The sequence below is a fragment of the Macaca thibetana genome, chromosome 8 (genome assembly GCF_024542745.1).
Source record: "Macaca thibetana thibetana isolate TM-01 chromosome 8, ASM2454274v1, whole genome shotgun sequence".
Classification (NCBI taxonomy): Eukaryota; Metazoa; Chordata; class Mammalia; order Primates; family Cercopithecidae; genus Macaca; species Macaca thibetana.
Genome location: NC_065585.1, coordinates 24,665,806 through 24,680,868, shown reverse-complemented (window position 1 = coordinate 24,680,868; position 15,063 = coordinate 24,665,806). Strand labels below are relative to the sequence as shown.

At 35.6% G+C, this 15,063-nt stretch overlaps 2 protein-coding genes across 2 annotated transcripts in view; one reads left to right on the top strand and one right to left on the bottom strand.

Moving 5' to 3' along the window:
- Positions 1 to 15,063, bottom strand: part of MRPL13 (mitochondrial ribosomal protein L13) — a 205,760-nt gene that overhangs the window by 71,899 nt on the left and 118,798 nt on the right. The window lies entirely within an intron of this gene.
- MTBP (MDM2 binding protein) overlaps positions 1 to 15,063 on the top strand; it is a 78,569-nt gene that overhangs the window by 22,145 nt on the left and 41,361 nt on the right. Inside the window, exon 11 of the mRNA XM_050801630.1 lies at positions 3,900 to 4,017. Within this exon, the coding sequence (XP_050657587.1) occupies positions 3,900 to 4,017 (118 nt within the window). The remainder of the gene's footprint in view (positions 1 to 3,899; positions 4,018 to 15,063) is intronic.

Here is a 15,063-nt window from a genome sequence, read left to right as displayed (position 1 = left end):
TTTCTTTTTTTTTAATGTTTTTGCTGCTATTATCTGCCAGATGCCTATTCGTAATACTGGATAGAATAAGGTGGACAGGCCCTTTCTCAGGAAACTTTCAGGGTGCTTAAGTTCTATTGCTTTGTATGATCCTCAGTCAGCATCTTAGCTTAAACAAATTATCTCTCTATGTAGCTATGGTTAGCCCCAGAATATAAGTAAAAGCTTCTTGGAGTAAAGCTTATTTTACTAATAATTAAGCTAGATTAGGAAAAGACAAGATAGGATTGTTAGGAAGTTACGATGTTCACTAATCTTCTGACTGGGAAATATTTCTTCGAAGAGAGGAATTTGCAAAGCTAGAAACATGATTTCTACAACGACTCTTGTTGGAAAGGACCTACTGAAAAGACTTAATCAAGATTTTGAAACTCAGGCCAGGTGCAGTGGCTCATGCGTGTAATCCCAGCACTTTGGAGACTGAGGCGGGTGGATCACCTGAGGTCAGGAGTCTGAGACCAGCCTGAGCAACATGGTGAAACCCCGTCTGTACTAAAACAATAGAAAATATTAGCCAGGCATGGTGGCACGCGCCTACTTGGGAGGCTGAGGCGAGAGAGTCTCTTGAACCAGGGAGGCAGAGGTTGCAGTGAGCCGAGATCACACCACTGCACTCCAGCATGGGCAACAGGGTGAGACTGTCTCAAAAAAAAACAAAACAAAACAAAAAATCAAGATTTTGAAAGTCAGATTTGACAGGGTATTTGGCGTTTATATTCTAGAGATAGAATGATAGCCTGAACAGATCAGATCATCCTCAAGTCTCAGAGTTATCTAATGATTAGTGTATGGGCGCAAGTTATCAGCACCTAAGTTTATTAAGAATGCATTATAAACAACTGACAAATTTATTTTGTAGGGAATTATAGTTTATGTGATTTAGAAATACTTATTTTCATATTTGAAGCAAATGTCTAGTCAATATCAGGCTGTCTCAGAAGTGTGGCCATTTCAGCTAATGGTCCCACCGCATTTATATTAGGCTGTAAGTAATGCATTTAACTGCAATTAGCATCTCTAAAATGTTGAGAAAGCTGTAACTGGGACCCAGTCTGGCATACTCACATTACAGCCTTGTCCACCTTTTTAACTATACAGTCTGGTCACATTTTTTGGGCTATGGAGTCTTATGTATGCAAGAAAGAAGAACTAGGATTTAATGTCGAGAAAATTAGATATATTTTTTATATTTAATGATTATTTTCTATTGCTAAATATTTTTATTTTTAATTTCTAATTCTTAACTACATAAAATATATTTGACTTTAAAAAGATTATGGCTATAATAATAAAGAAAAATAAGCATATTTCTTTTAACCTTTCTTATTTTGTTCCTAACATATTAGGTTGGTGTAAAAGTAATTGTGGTTTCAGACCATGAGTTTTAAATCATTATAACTAGGCTCAAACACATCTGTATGAATAAAAATAGAAACCATTACGATCAACACATTTTTGCCAATGAGAATTAAGTTTTTTTATTCCTGTAGTATAAAAATCCATGCTTTGGAATTCTACAAACTCTTAGAAAGCATTTTCTGCATCCTGCCTTTCCTGTGGAAGCATTTTCCCTGCAAAAAGTTGTTGAGATGCTTGAGGAAGTGGCAGTCAGTTGGTGAGAGGTCAGGTGAATATGATGGATGAGGCAAAACTTGTAGCCCAGTTCATTCAACTTTTGAAGCATTGGTTATGTGACATGTGTTTGGGCGTTGTCATGGAGACTTGGGCCCTTTCTGTTGACCAATGCCGGCTATAGGTGTTGCAGTTTTTGGTGCCTCTCATTGATTTGCTGAGCATAATTCTCAGATGTAATGATTTCACCAGGATTCAAAAAGCTGTCATGGATCAGAATGGCAGCAGACCAGGAAACAGTGACTATGATCTTTTTTTTAGTGCAAGTTTGGCTTTGGGAAGTGCTTTGGAGCTTCTTCTTGGTCCAATCATGAGGCTGGTCGTCGCCCACTTTTCGTCACACAATCTGATCGAGAAATGGTTCGTTGTTGCATAGAATAAGGGAAGACGACGCTTCAAAACAACGATTTTTAAAGTTTTTGCTCAGCTCATGAGGCACCTACTTATTGAGCTTTTGGGGGTTTATTTATTTATTTTTTTGTTTTGTTTTGTTTTTGAGATAGTCTCACTTTGTTGCCCAGGCTGGAGTGTCATGGCTCAGTCTGGGCTCACTGCAATCTCTGCCTCTTGGGTTCAAGCAATTCTCCTGCCTCAGTCTCCCAAGTTTCTGGGACTACAGGCATGTGCCACCATGCCTGGCTAATTTTTGTATCTTTTGTAGAGACAGGGTTACACCATATTGGCCGGGTGGTCTGACCTCAGGTGATCCACCTCAGCCTCCCAAAGTGCTGAGATTACAGGTATGAGCCACCATGCCTGGTCTCATTGAGCTTTCTGATTTGCTTCAAATGCTGAATGGTCAGCGGTGAGTTCTTCTGCAACTTCTTGTGTAGTTGTAAGAGGATCAGCTTCAATCATTGCTCTCAATTGGTTGTTGTCTAATTCCTATGGCCAGCCACTATACCACTCATCTTCAAGGCTCTCGTCTCCTTTGCACAACTTTTTGAACCTCCACTGTACTGCATGTTCATTAACAGTTCCTGGGCCAGATGCGTTGATGTTGCAAGTTGTCTCCACTGCTTTTTGACCCATTTTGAACTCGAATAAGAAAATTACTCACATTTGTTTTTTGTCTAACATCATTTCCGTAGTCTAAAATAAACATAAACAGCAAGTAATAAGTTATTAACAAGAAAATATAAAGCGAGAAATGCTCATTAAAATGATGTATAACATAACCACATTTATTTAAGAACATATTCCAATATCAAATGGCAAATTTCAACAATGCAAAAACCACAATTACGTTTGCACCAACTTTAATATTTATTTTTGTATCTGTGAATTAAGAATGTATAAGTAAAAATAATAAATAGCAACAAAACATTAAAATATTAGTGATTAAATATTTCATGTAACCAGTCCATCGATATAGGACAATTAAAAGTGATTTTGCACTAGCTCTAAGATCTTTGGCAAATGCTTTGCCTGAATTTTCCCAGAGTTTTAAAATGAAATACCTTTTACTGAGATGTGCTGATTGATGTAGCTGCATTTCTGAATTAACTGGAAAAATATAACTTTCAGAATTGTGGTTTGTTTTATTCAGCCCCTAATAAACTGAGAGTTTACCTAAATATATTATGGTGATTTTGTTGAACCAATATTTAATAAGCATCTATATCCCCAGCCCTGGCAATACGAAGATGAATAAGCTGAGTTTGCTCATAAATCAGTCAGAAGTTGCTGTATGTTTTCTACCATATAATTCATTGTCTTCTCCTCAGTTTGTACCTGTTAGCATTAAATCTCTGATTTCCAGAAACAAAGTTTCTAAATTGCCTGCAAATTTATTTTAATTTTGAAACTAGAACAATAATCCATCTAGTCAAAAAGTTATAAGATGATGGTTAAATATAACAAAATATTTTGGTGCTAGAGCTCAGCCTTACACTGTTTTGTATACACACAAATAAATTATATCCACAACCTGAACTTGAAGCAAATATTGTGAATTTTTCAGAGATGTATACTTCAGTGGAAAAGGGAAGCCTGTAGCATTGAATGCCTTTACTGTTTTTGTTTGTCTGCGTTTTAGCTTTTGTTTTGTTTTGTTTAGACAGAGGGTGGGCCATTGTTCTTTTTAGTTTTTATAGTGGAGTTATTGGGAGAGGGCATTACTAAATGCATGTTAAATTGGTGAAATATGAGTGGAAAATTGTCACTTGGCACTATTCAAGAGTGAATCTCAGTGTGCAGTCAATGAAAATACGATCTGTTTTATCCAGGTTGGTGCTCTTTTTGTATTGCCATGTACCATTAGTAACATACTTATTCCACCTCCCAACCAACTCAGTTCAAGAAAATGGAAGGAATATATAGCTAAAAAGCCTAAAACAATCAGTGGTGAGTATTACATGTTTCAGTTGTTTTAATGATGCAGCCTAGTTAATGTATGTATCAAATTTGAAGTGAAGATAACATTTCTATATGAGAAAACAGTATTTCATATTATTGCTATTACATAATATTGATGTATTACCAGGAGTCTACATCATTTTCAGATTTTTAATTGCAACCTACTGTAACATAAAGTATCTCTAACCATATTCATTTAAAATGCTAGTGATCTAAAGGCAGAACTCTTGGTTCATTAGATAGCTAATTATATTGAACATGGGTTTTTTTAGAGATGTTTCAGGAATCAAATATGTGAAAAGAGCGGTTCATTTATTATATGGTACATTAAAAAAAAACAAACCTGTGATAATTTTTTGAAGAAATTAGTAGAAGTTATTTATTTATTTATTTAGAGATAGAGTCTCACTTTGCCACCCAGGCACAATCTTGGTTCATTGCAACCTCCACCTCCTGGGTTCAAATGATTCTCCTGCTTCAGCCTCCCGAGTAGATGGGATTACAGGCACCCACCACCACACCTGACTAATTTTTGTATTTTTAGTCGAGATGGGGTTTCACCATGTTGGCCAGGCTAGTCTTGAACTCCTGACCTCAAGTGATCCACCCGCCTCCGCCTCCCAAAGTGCTAGGATTATAGGCGTGGGCCACCGCGCCTGACCTAAGGTTTTTTATTTAACAGTTTAACTGTATCTTACACAATATTCCAAGTATTCTATTTTAGATATACTGATTCATTTAATTTTTGTAATAACCCCGTATACTTATTTTTATCCCTATTTTACAGATGAAGGAATTGGAGCTTAGAGAAGTGACAAAGCTATTAGTTGGCAGAACCTATGGCTCTGTCACTTCTCCAAGGGTTTGAACCTGTGCTCTTGTGCTCTTTACCACTACTCTGTGTTCCCACTCGGTTCCTCTAGTATATTCAAGATGTCTTTATCCAAATGAGAATTTCTGTTATAAAATCAGAGATTAAGTCTAAACCCTAGTATTTCATGAGGTGATTGTGGCTTAGAATGTTAAAATTACTTTCCCAAAGTCACATTGGTGAAATGTGTTCCATCATACTTTGACTTTGATGTGTGTTTTTTAAATTGAACAAAAATTTTTTACTTTTTCTTAGCTTATAGTTTTTGTGACCCATAATGTGATGGGACTAACAACTGTAATTGAGACATGTGTACCAGAAGAATTATGAAGAAATCTGTAGAAATACTCCACAGGGCCCTTTAATTTTGAGGAATACAATTTTAAAATCAGTAGCTTATACAGTATAGATTTTCTATTTTTCCATGTAAGAAACAGGAGAGATACTGAGTTCTATTTTAGCAGATGTTGAATTCCAAATGTAGGTAAGATATCTATGTGGAAATTTAAATGTAGAGTTTGAATTTTAGGTACAGATCTCTAGATAATAGTCAGTACTGGATATTTGGATTTTGAGTTTTCCAGCGGTTTTATCTATTGTGTAATAAGCCACCCCAAAAGTTAGTGGCTTGGAAGAGCAAACACTTTATTTGCTTATAGTTTTGCAGTCTGAGCTGCCCTCAGCATCTACTGATCTCACCAGAGGTCATTGATGTGGGTGTTTTGAACTTGAAAATCATGTGGAGGCTGGGTTCAGCGGAGCTGGCTGGCTTTCTCTCTCCATTTAGTCTCAGAGCCTTTTCCTTGCCACATGGTCTTCTCACATGATCTCTCCTGCAAGTTAGCTGGAGTTTTTCCATGGTGGCTCAGGACAAACATACAGAACTTGAAACTACCAAGACTTTTAAAGGCTTTATCCCAGGACTAGCCCAGTCTTACTTCTGTTACATTCTGTTATTTAGAGCTAGTTACAAGAATAGTCCAAATTCAAGGAGGAAGTACCTGTCTAAAGATGTGGATAATAGGAAGCCACCAATGTAAAAAGTCTACCATAGGTGCCTACTAGTTAGGAATGTAGAATGTTACTTAGGAATGGTTGAAAACAACAACACATAAAGAACATGGCTAGAGAAGAGAGCCAAGGATAGAGTCTTTAGAAATACAGTCATCCCTCAGTATCCACTGGGAATTGGTTCCAGGACCCCTGTGGATAACAAAATTCCTAGATGCTCAAACCCCTCATATAAAATGGTGTAATAGTTGCATATAACCTGTGCACATTCTCCTGTATACTTTAAATCATCTCTAGATTACTTATAATGCCTGATACAATGTAAATGCTATGTAAATACTTGTTGTACTCTATGGTTTTTTAAATTTATATTCTTCTCAGTTATTAATTTGTTATTTTAAAATTTTTTCTGGAATATTTTCAATTCGTGGTTGGTTGAATCCACAGTGTGAAACCCATAGGTGTAGAGGGCAAATTGTACCTGCATGTAAGGTGAAAGTGGAGGGAAAGTTAGGAAATGATATGGTAAATGATCTTTGGAAGACCCTAGCAAGTTATTATTAACATCAGCATTAAAATACCATTGATAAAGAGCATGGTGCAAAGTGTAGGGAATAAAGGAGCATCAAACTGGGTTTTTACGCTTGAGGAAATAGATTTATGGTCTTTTTCTTTGTGAAATTTATACTCAAGTGAGGAATATACCTAGGAAAATAATTATAAGTCTGTTTAGCCAACATTGTGAAGGCAAAATGAAAGGTACTTCCAGAGCATATGACCTAACATAGCCTTAAGAGTTCAAGAGAAGTTTCCTGTAGGAGGAGACATTATTACTGTAACTTATGGCACCATACTAATACATGAATAAGTGCAGCTTTTAACCATTCTCATCTCACAGGGAACAAATATATATTTGGTAATTTTGGCGCTTGCTAAAACAAAATCAGAAATAGATTTTCTGAGTGGCAATATAGTCAATTTCACTTATTCTGCATATAATCATGGAATAATACTGATCCATTTCTCAGCTTTACATATGTCCAAAATTGATTAAACATACGTAGACATATGCAATCAGTTAATCATAATATTAACATCTCCTCAATAAACTTGAGTATATTCTGGCAGCCCATTCATTATTTATTTTTCCTCTTGTAACTTTCTCCAACTTCAAACAACCATTATGTTGGAACTTCTGATTTTAAGGTAATTTACTCTTAACTTAGGTGTGGGGTTTTTTTGGCATGATTTCTATCATAATTTTAAGAAAATAACATGTGGCTTGATTTGATTTTTTCAAAATTATGTCTTCTTGAAATTTGGGCATTAATATTGGTAACTTGTGAATAATAATAAGACACAGATCACATAATCTTTGAAGCCAGATTGTTGATTACTGATTAGAGTGGATCATTAAGGGCTGATTAAGCTGACACTTTACAGTATTTTAATAAAAATCTTAGAAGTAGAAATAAAATCAAACTGGACAGTTGATTATTCAGTTCTCTTCTACCCATAATCCTCTCTGTAGGAGAAATTCTTACCCATTGATGGAATTTTTTTTTTTTGTAAAAATAGAGAAGCTGAGTTTTAGCTAATGTAAAAGCTTCAATAACTCACACCTGGCAAACTTCCTATCCCTTCCTAGCATCACTAACAATACCCTTTCTCACTATCCCAAATCATATAGCGACTCTCAGATCATTCTCCTACATCATGACTCTGTTTCTCCACAGTCTTCTGAATTATGCCCAACTGTTCTCTGTTGTTGCCACATATGTTCCAGAATCTTCATTCTAACTTTGTACTGTTTCCTGAAAGTATTCCTTGATTTTATGCCTTTGTGACTTTATTATTCATTCATGCATCTAGTGAGTTATACCTTTTATTCATTTATTTGAATATACAGCAGATATTGTGTGTCAGGCATGGTACTGTTATCTTGGGATTACTGATCCATGAGATAGGCTTGAGTCTTCCTCTAATGGAATTTACACTGTACTACAGAAAATAGATATTCAGAAGTTATTATAACATTGTATTTAGTAGTCACTGACTAGGAAAAATCCCCAAGACATACTGAATGAAAAAAGCAAGGTATGCAATAGTTATACTATTATTAATGATAAAAACAACTTTGTGTGTATTGAGCATTTAAACATATTTGTATATGCATTAAGTATCCGCTTTTTCAACTTTTTATCGAGCACTTACAATATATTAAGCACTGTTTTACATGCTGGACCAGCAGTAAATAGAACAAAATCCTTGCCCTAATGGAGCTTATTTTATGGTGGAGGTAACAGGTTTTGTTTTTCCCCCAGATAGCCATATGACTAGTTCCTAATTTTTTCTGGTCTTTACTCCAAAATCATTTTTCTCTTTTAGGACCTTTTTTGCCAGCCCATCTAGCGTTGCAAACAGACTCTTCTCCTGACCTCTTATTCATCTTCCTAGCTTTATCTTTTTACCTTAATACTCATGCTGTCTAATGTACTAAATGTGTGTCTGCCTGACACTTAACAGTTACTCAAAAGTGTTTGTTAAATAATGAGTGAAGTATATATTTCTAGGTAGTAATAACTGCTCTCCAGACAGTTAAAGAAAGACTTTGAATGGACTCCATCCATGTAGTATGAACCAAAATTTGTGCTCCAATTTTTATCAGTTTCATCCTTTGATGAAATAAAAAATATATATGTATTAATTTGAACCATATGTTGTTTTTGAATATCAAAAATTGTTTCGTATCAGCAGTTTCATAGAGTGAACTAAAACAGACAAACAATGCCCAATTTGAAGTATGGTTTAATTATAATAGCAAATGAATGCCTTTTAAAATTGGTATTCAATAAAATACCCAGAAATTACTATGATACAGGAAAAATGCAAAAGCACTGTACAAACAAATGCAATTAAGTCAACCATATTACATTTCAAACGAAAAATGTCTATATGTAAAACTTATTGAGAAGACAGATGAGCAGTGAAAAATGGCTGGCTCACCATGTTTACAGAGATATTTTATGAAGTTGTCAAAAAATTGAATGATCATGTGCAACCTAAACAAATCATAGATAAGTAATAAAAAATTTTATCTCCCAATATTGAAGGCCTACTATGTGCCATATGCTGTGGATTCATTATCTTTAATTCTCAAAACAATATTGAGAAGTAGGTTTTTAAAAAATCCTTTATATTACAATTGAGAAAAATAAGGCAATCAAGGAAACCAAGAACCTTATCTAATGTCACAGGGTGGAATTAGAATTTCTACCTAATTTTAAATGTATCTAAAGGCCATGCATGATTTGTTTTGTCACATAATGTATACTTTCATTGAAAATAATTTTTTAAACTTGGTCTTTTTGGCCTTCAATAAACACCCCTTCATGCTAAAACTCTCAATAAGCTAGGTATTGATGGAACATATCTCAAAATAATAAGAGCTATTTATGACAAACCCATAGCCAGTATCATACTGAATTGGCAAAACCTGGAAGGATTCCCTTTAAAAACTGGCACAAGACAAGGGTGCCCTCTCTCACCACTCCTATTCAACATAGTATTGGAAGTTCTGGCCAAGGTAATCAGGCAAGAGAAAGAAATTAAACGGTATTCACATAGGAAGAGAGGAAGTCAAATTATCTGTTTGCAGATGGCATGATTGTTTATTTAGAAAACTCCATCGTCTCAGCCCAAAATCTCCTTAAGCTGATAAACAACTTCAGCAAAGTCTCAGGACACAAAATCAGTGTGCAAAAATCACAAGCATTCCTATACACCAATAATAGACAAACAGAGAACAAAATCATGAGTGAACTCACAATTGCTACAAAGAGAATAAAATACCTAGGAATCCAGCTTACAAAGGATGTGAAGGACCTCTTCAAGGAGAACTACAAAGCACTGCTCAAGGAAATAAGAGAGGACACAAACAAATAGAAAAACATTTCATGCTCATAGATAGGTGGGATCAGAACTGTGAAAATGGCCTTACTGCCCAAAGTAATTTATAGATTCAATGCTATCCCCATCAAGCTACCACTGACTTTCTTCACAGAATTAGAAAAACTACTTTAAATTTCATATAGAACCAAAAAAGAGCTCGTATAGCCAAGACAATCCTAAGCAAAAAGTACAAAGCTGGAGGCATCACGCTACCTGACTTCAAACTATACTACAAGACTACAGTAACCAAAACAGCATGGTGCTGGTACCAAAACAGATATATAGACCAATGGAACAGAACAGAGGCCTCAGAAATAATGCCACACATCTACAACCATCTAATCTTTGACAAACCTGACAAAAACAAACAATGGGGAAAGGATTCCCTATTTACTAAATGGTGCTGGGAAAACTGGCTAGCCATATGCAGAAAGCTGAAACTGGACCCCTTCCTTACACCTTATACAAAAATTAACTCAAGATGGATTAAAGACTTACACATAAGACCTAAAACCATAAAAACCCTAGAAGAAAACCTAGGCAATTCCATTCAGGACATAGACATGGGCAAAGACTTCATGATAAGACACCGAAAGCAATGACAACAAAAGCCAAAATTGACAAATGGAATCTAATTAAACTAAAGAGCTTCTGCACAGCAAAGAAACTATCATCAGAGTGAACAGGGAACCTGCAGAATGGGAGAAAAATTTTGCAATCTATCCATGTGACAAAGAGCTAAAATCCAGAATCTACAAGGAACTTAAACAAATTTTCAAGAAAAAAGCAAACAACCCGATCAAAAAGTGGGCAAAGGATATGAACAGACACCTCTCAAAAAAAGACATTTATGCAGTCAATAAACATGAAAAAAAGCTCATCATCACTGGTCATTAGAGAAATGCAAATCAAAACCACAATGAGATACCATCTCGCACCAGTTAGAATGATGATCATTGAAAAGTCAGGAAACAACAGATGCTGGAGAGGATGTGGAGAAATAGGAACACTTATACACTGCTGGGAGTGTAAATTGGTTCAACCATTGTGGAAGACAGTGTGGCAATTCCTTAAGGATCTAGAACCAGAAATACCATTTGACCCAGCAACCCCATTACTGGGCATATACCCAAAGGATTATAAATCATTCTACTATAAAGACACATGCACATATATGTTTATTGTGGCACTATTCGCAATAGCAAAGACTTGGAACCAACCCAAATGCCCTTCAATGGTAGACGTGATAAAGAAAATGTGGCACATATACATCATGGAATACTACACAGCCATAAAAAAGAATGAGTACATGTCCTTTGCAGGGACATGGATGAAGCTGGAAACCATCATTCTCAGCAAACTAACACAAGAACAGAAAATCAAACACTGCATGTTCTCACTCTTAAGTGGGAGTTGAACAATGAGAACACATGGACACAGGGAGGGGAACATCACACACTGGGGCCTGTCAGGGGATGGGGGGCTAGGAGAGGGATAGCATTAGGAGAAATACCTAATGTAGATGACGGGTTGATGGGTGCAGCAAACCACCATGGCACGTGTATATCTATGTAACAAACCTGCACATTCTGTACATGTATCCCAGAACTTAAAATTTAAATAAATAAAAAAAAACTTAGTCTTTTCAATTTTATGTCTTGATGTTTGTGGAAATAATTTATTCTCATGTAGCAGAATAATAGTATCTCACAATTTTATAATTCTAGATGTTTGATAATTTTACAAGTCTAAACTTGAATATTGCCTCATTTTTTAAAATTGGAATTCTTTTGAAAAGAAATGTGTTAAAGGTACTCTTGGAGAAAATCATATCTGATTGTTTTGTTGACTAACAATTCTTCTAATAAAAATATTTTTAGAGGGACTAGACTAATGACTGATAAAATGTTTTGAAATAATGAAGCATGTGCCGTTTTCACATTCAAATCACCATGGTGAAAATGTTTCAAAATAGTGGGCTGACATCAACAGAGGATTGGATAAAGAAAATGTGGTACATATATACCAGGAATACTACACAGCCATAAAAAAGATGGTACATGTATGCTATGGGATACTATGCAGCCATAAAAACGATACATAAACACCATGGACTACTATGCAGCTATAAAAAGATGGTACATATACACCATGGAATACTGTGCAGCCATAAGAAATGTAGTACATGTACACCATGGAATACTGTGGAACCATTTCCTTTGCAACACCAAGGATACAGCTGGAGGCCATTATCCTGAAGGAATTATCACAGAAACAGAAAACCAAATATCACATGTTCTCACAAATGGAGGCTAACCCTGGATATACACAAATATAAATACAGGAACAGTAGACACTGGGGACTCCAAAGGAGAGAAGTTGCATGCTGTGTTCACTGGGTGATGGGATTAATAGAAGTGCAAATCTCGACATCACACAATATACCATTATGGAAAACCTGCATATGTACCTCCTGAATCTAAACTCAAAATAAAAAACAGTGGGCTGAAACAGGTAAGGCTAAAATAGCACAATGCAAGTGACCTATAAATTTCATCTTGAGAAATAAAGGACTGATAAGGATTTTGAAAGAAATTTTAGTGACAGAGACAAAGTTTTTTTTTGTTTTCGTTTTTGTTTTTTGAGATAGAGTCTCGCTCTGTCACACAGGCTGGAGTGTGGTGGCGCGATCTCGGCTCACTGCAATCTCCACCTCCCGGGTTCACGCCATTCTCCTGCCGCAGCCTCCCGAGTAACTGGGACTACAGGTGTCCGCCACCATGCCCGGCTAATTTTTTTTTTTTTTTTTGTATTTTTAGTGGAGATGGGGTTTCACCGTGTTAGCCAGGATGGTCTTGATCTCCTGACCTCGTGATCCGCCTGCCTCGGCCTCCCAAAGTGCTGGGATTACGGGCATGAGCCACCGCGCCCAGCCGACAAAGTATTCTTTTAGTCCACAAATATTTTTTTTGTGCCTGCTGTGTGCAAGGCGTTACTGTGCTAGGAATACAGTGGTAAACCTTTCAACTAACTTGACTACCAGCCTTTATTGTACACTTAACTTTATACTCATTCTTTTCAAGCACATATGAAACATGCTTCAGGACAGACCCATATACATGCTCCCCATTAAATGAATCTCAGCAAATTTAAAAGGATAGAAATAATATACACGATATCCTCCAATTTCAATGGAATTAAGTTAGAAATTGACAACAGAAAGAAACCTGAGAGATCTCTCAACTATTTGGAAATTAACACACTTCCAAATAACCTATAGATGAAAGAAAAAATCAAAAAGGAAATTAGAAAATAGTTTTAAGTGAATGAAAGTAAAAACAAAACAAAATGTATGGGACACAGCTAAAGCAGTACTAAGAATATCTGAAATGCGTATCTTAGCATGGAAGAAAGATCAACAATCAATTTAACCATCAACCTCAGTAAGCAAGAAGACTTAAGTGAGTAGAAGGAAAAAATTAACCAGAAATTAATGAATAAAATATTGAAGAATATGCCTACCAAAAGAAGTATAAGACGTGTACACTGAAAACCCCAAAGCATTACTGAGATTAATTAAAGAAGATATAAGTAAATGGAGATACATACCATATTTAGAGTTTGGAAAACTCAGTATTATTAAGATAGAACTCCAAATTCAACCCAATGCCTATCGAAGTTCCAGCAGGACTTTCTGTAGAAATTGACAAACTGCAGAAGTTCAAGACCAGCCTGGCCAACATGGCGAAACCCCGTCTCTACAATATATATATATATATATATATATATATATATTTATATAAATTAGCTGGGCGTGGTGGCAGGCGCCTGTAATCCCAGCTGCTCTGGAGGCTGAGGCAGGGGAATCGCTTGAACCCAGGAGGCAGAGGTTGCAGTGAGCCGAGATCATGCCACTGCACTCCAGCACAGGTGACAGAGCGAGACTCCATCTCAAAAAAAAAAAAGAAATAAAAGAAATTGACAAACTGATCCTAAGTTTATATGGAATTGCAAAGCACCTAAAATGACCAGAACAATTTTGAAAAGTAAAAACAACATTTGAGAACTTAGCTACCTGATTTAAACGAATCATTTAGGTCCTTCAGTCTAAATGCAGAGTTTTTGTTTCTCTCTCTAGTTCAATGATTCTTAACACCAGCTACAAATTAGAATCATTTTGACAGTTATTTAAAGTTATGATTCTGACTTATTATAAAGCCACAGTTATCAAGACATTGTGGTATTGGGCTAAGAATACATAGATCCATGGAACAGAATAGAGTCAGATGCCAATGGCAACAGGATAGTCTCAACACACTGCTGGAAGAATTGGATATCCATATGTAAAAATTATGTGTATATATATGTATTTAGCCTTTTACTTTAAATGAAAATTAGCTCAAAATGGGTCATATAACTAAATTCAAGAGCTAAAATTATAAAACTTTTGTAAGATAACAAATCTATAAATTAGAAAAAGAAAACAAATCTATAGAGTAGAATTCACCAAGGTTCAGATGCTTACTTTTTGATAAACACTATTAGAACATTTAAAAACAAGCTACATAGAGAAAATATTTCCAATCATATATCTGACAATGGACAGATATATTTGAAAAATTCTCACAATTTTATATATAATAAAACAACCCAATTAATAAATGAGTGAAATGCTTGAATAGACATTTCACCAAAGAAGATACATGAATGACTAGTAAACTCCATGAAAAGATGCCCGACATCATTAGTCTTTTGGGAGATGCAAATTACAACCAAAATGTGATTCTACAATACACTCACTAGAACAGCTGTAATCGAAAACAGTGACTATCAAATGTTGATGAGGATGTGGAGAAACTGCACATCTCACACATTGTTGCTGGGGATGTACAATATAGCACAGCTAGTAAGGAAACCAGTTTGTTAGTTAAACTTGCACTTGACTGTACAACCCAGCCCTTTCATTCCTAGATATTTACCCAGGAGAAATGAGAACATTATGTTTACACAAAGGCTTATATGCAAGTGTTTATAAAAGCATTATTCGTAATAGCCAACACTTGGAAACTATGCAAATATCTATCATCTGGTGAAGAGATCTTTTTTTTTTGCATATAGTGGAATACAGAGGAATGAGAAGGCATGAAAAGTTTGGGGTGTACCTGAAAAACATAGTGCTAAGTTTATAAATAAAGTCAGAC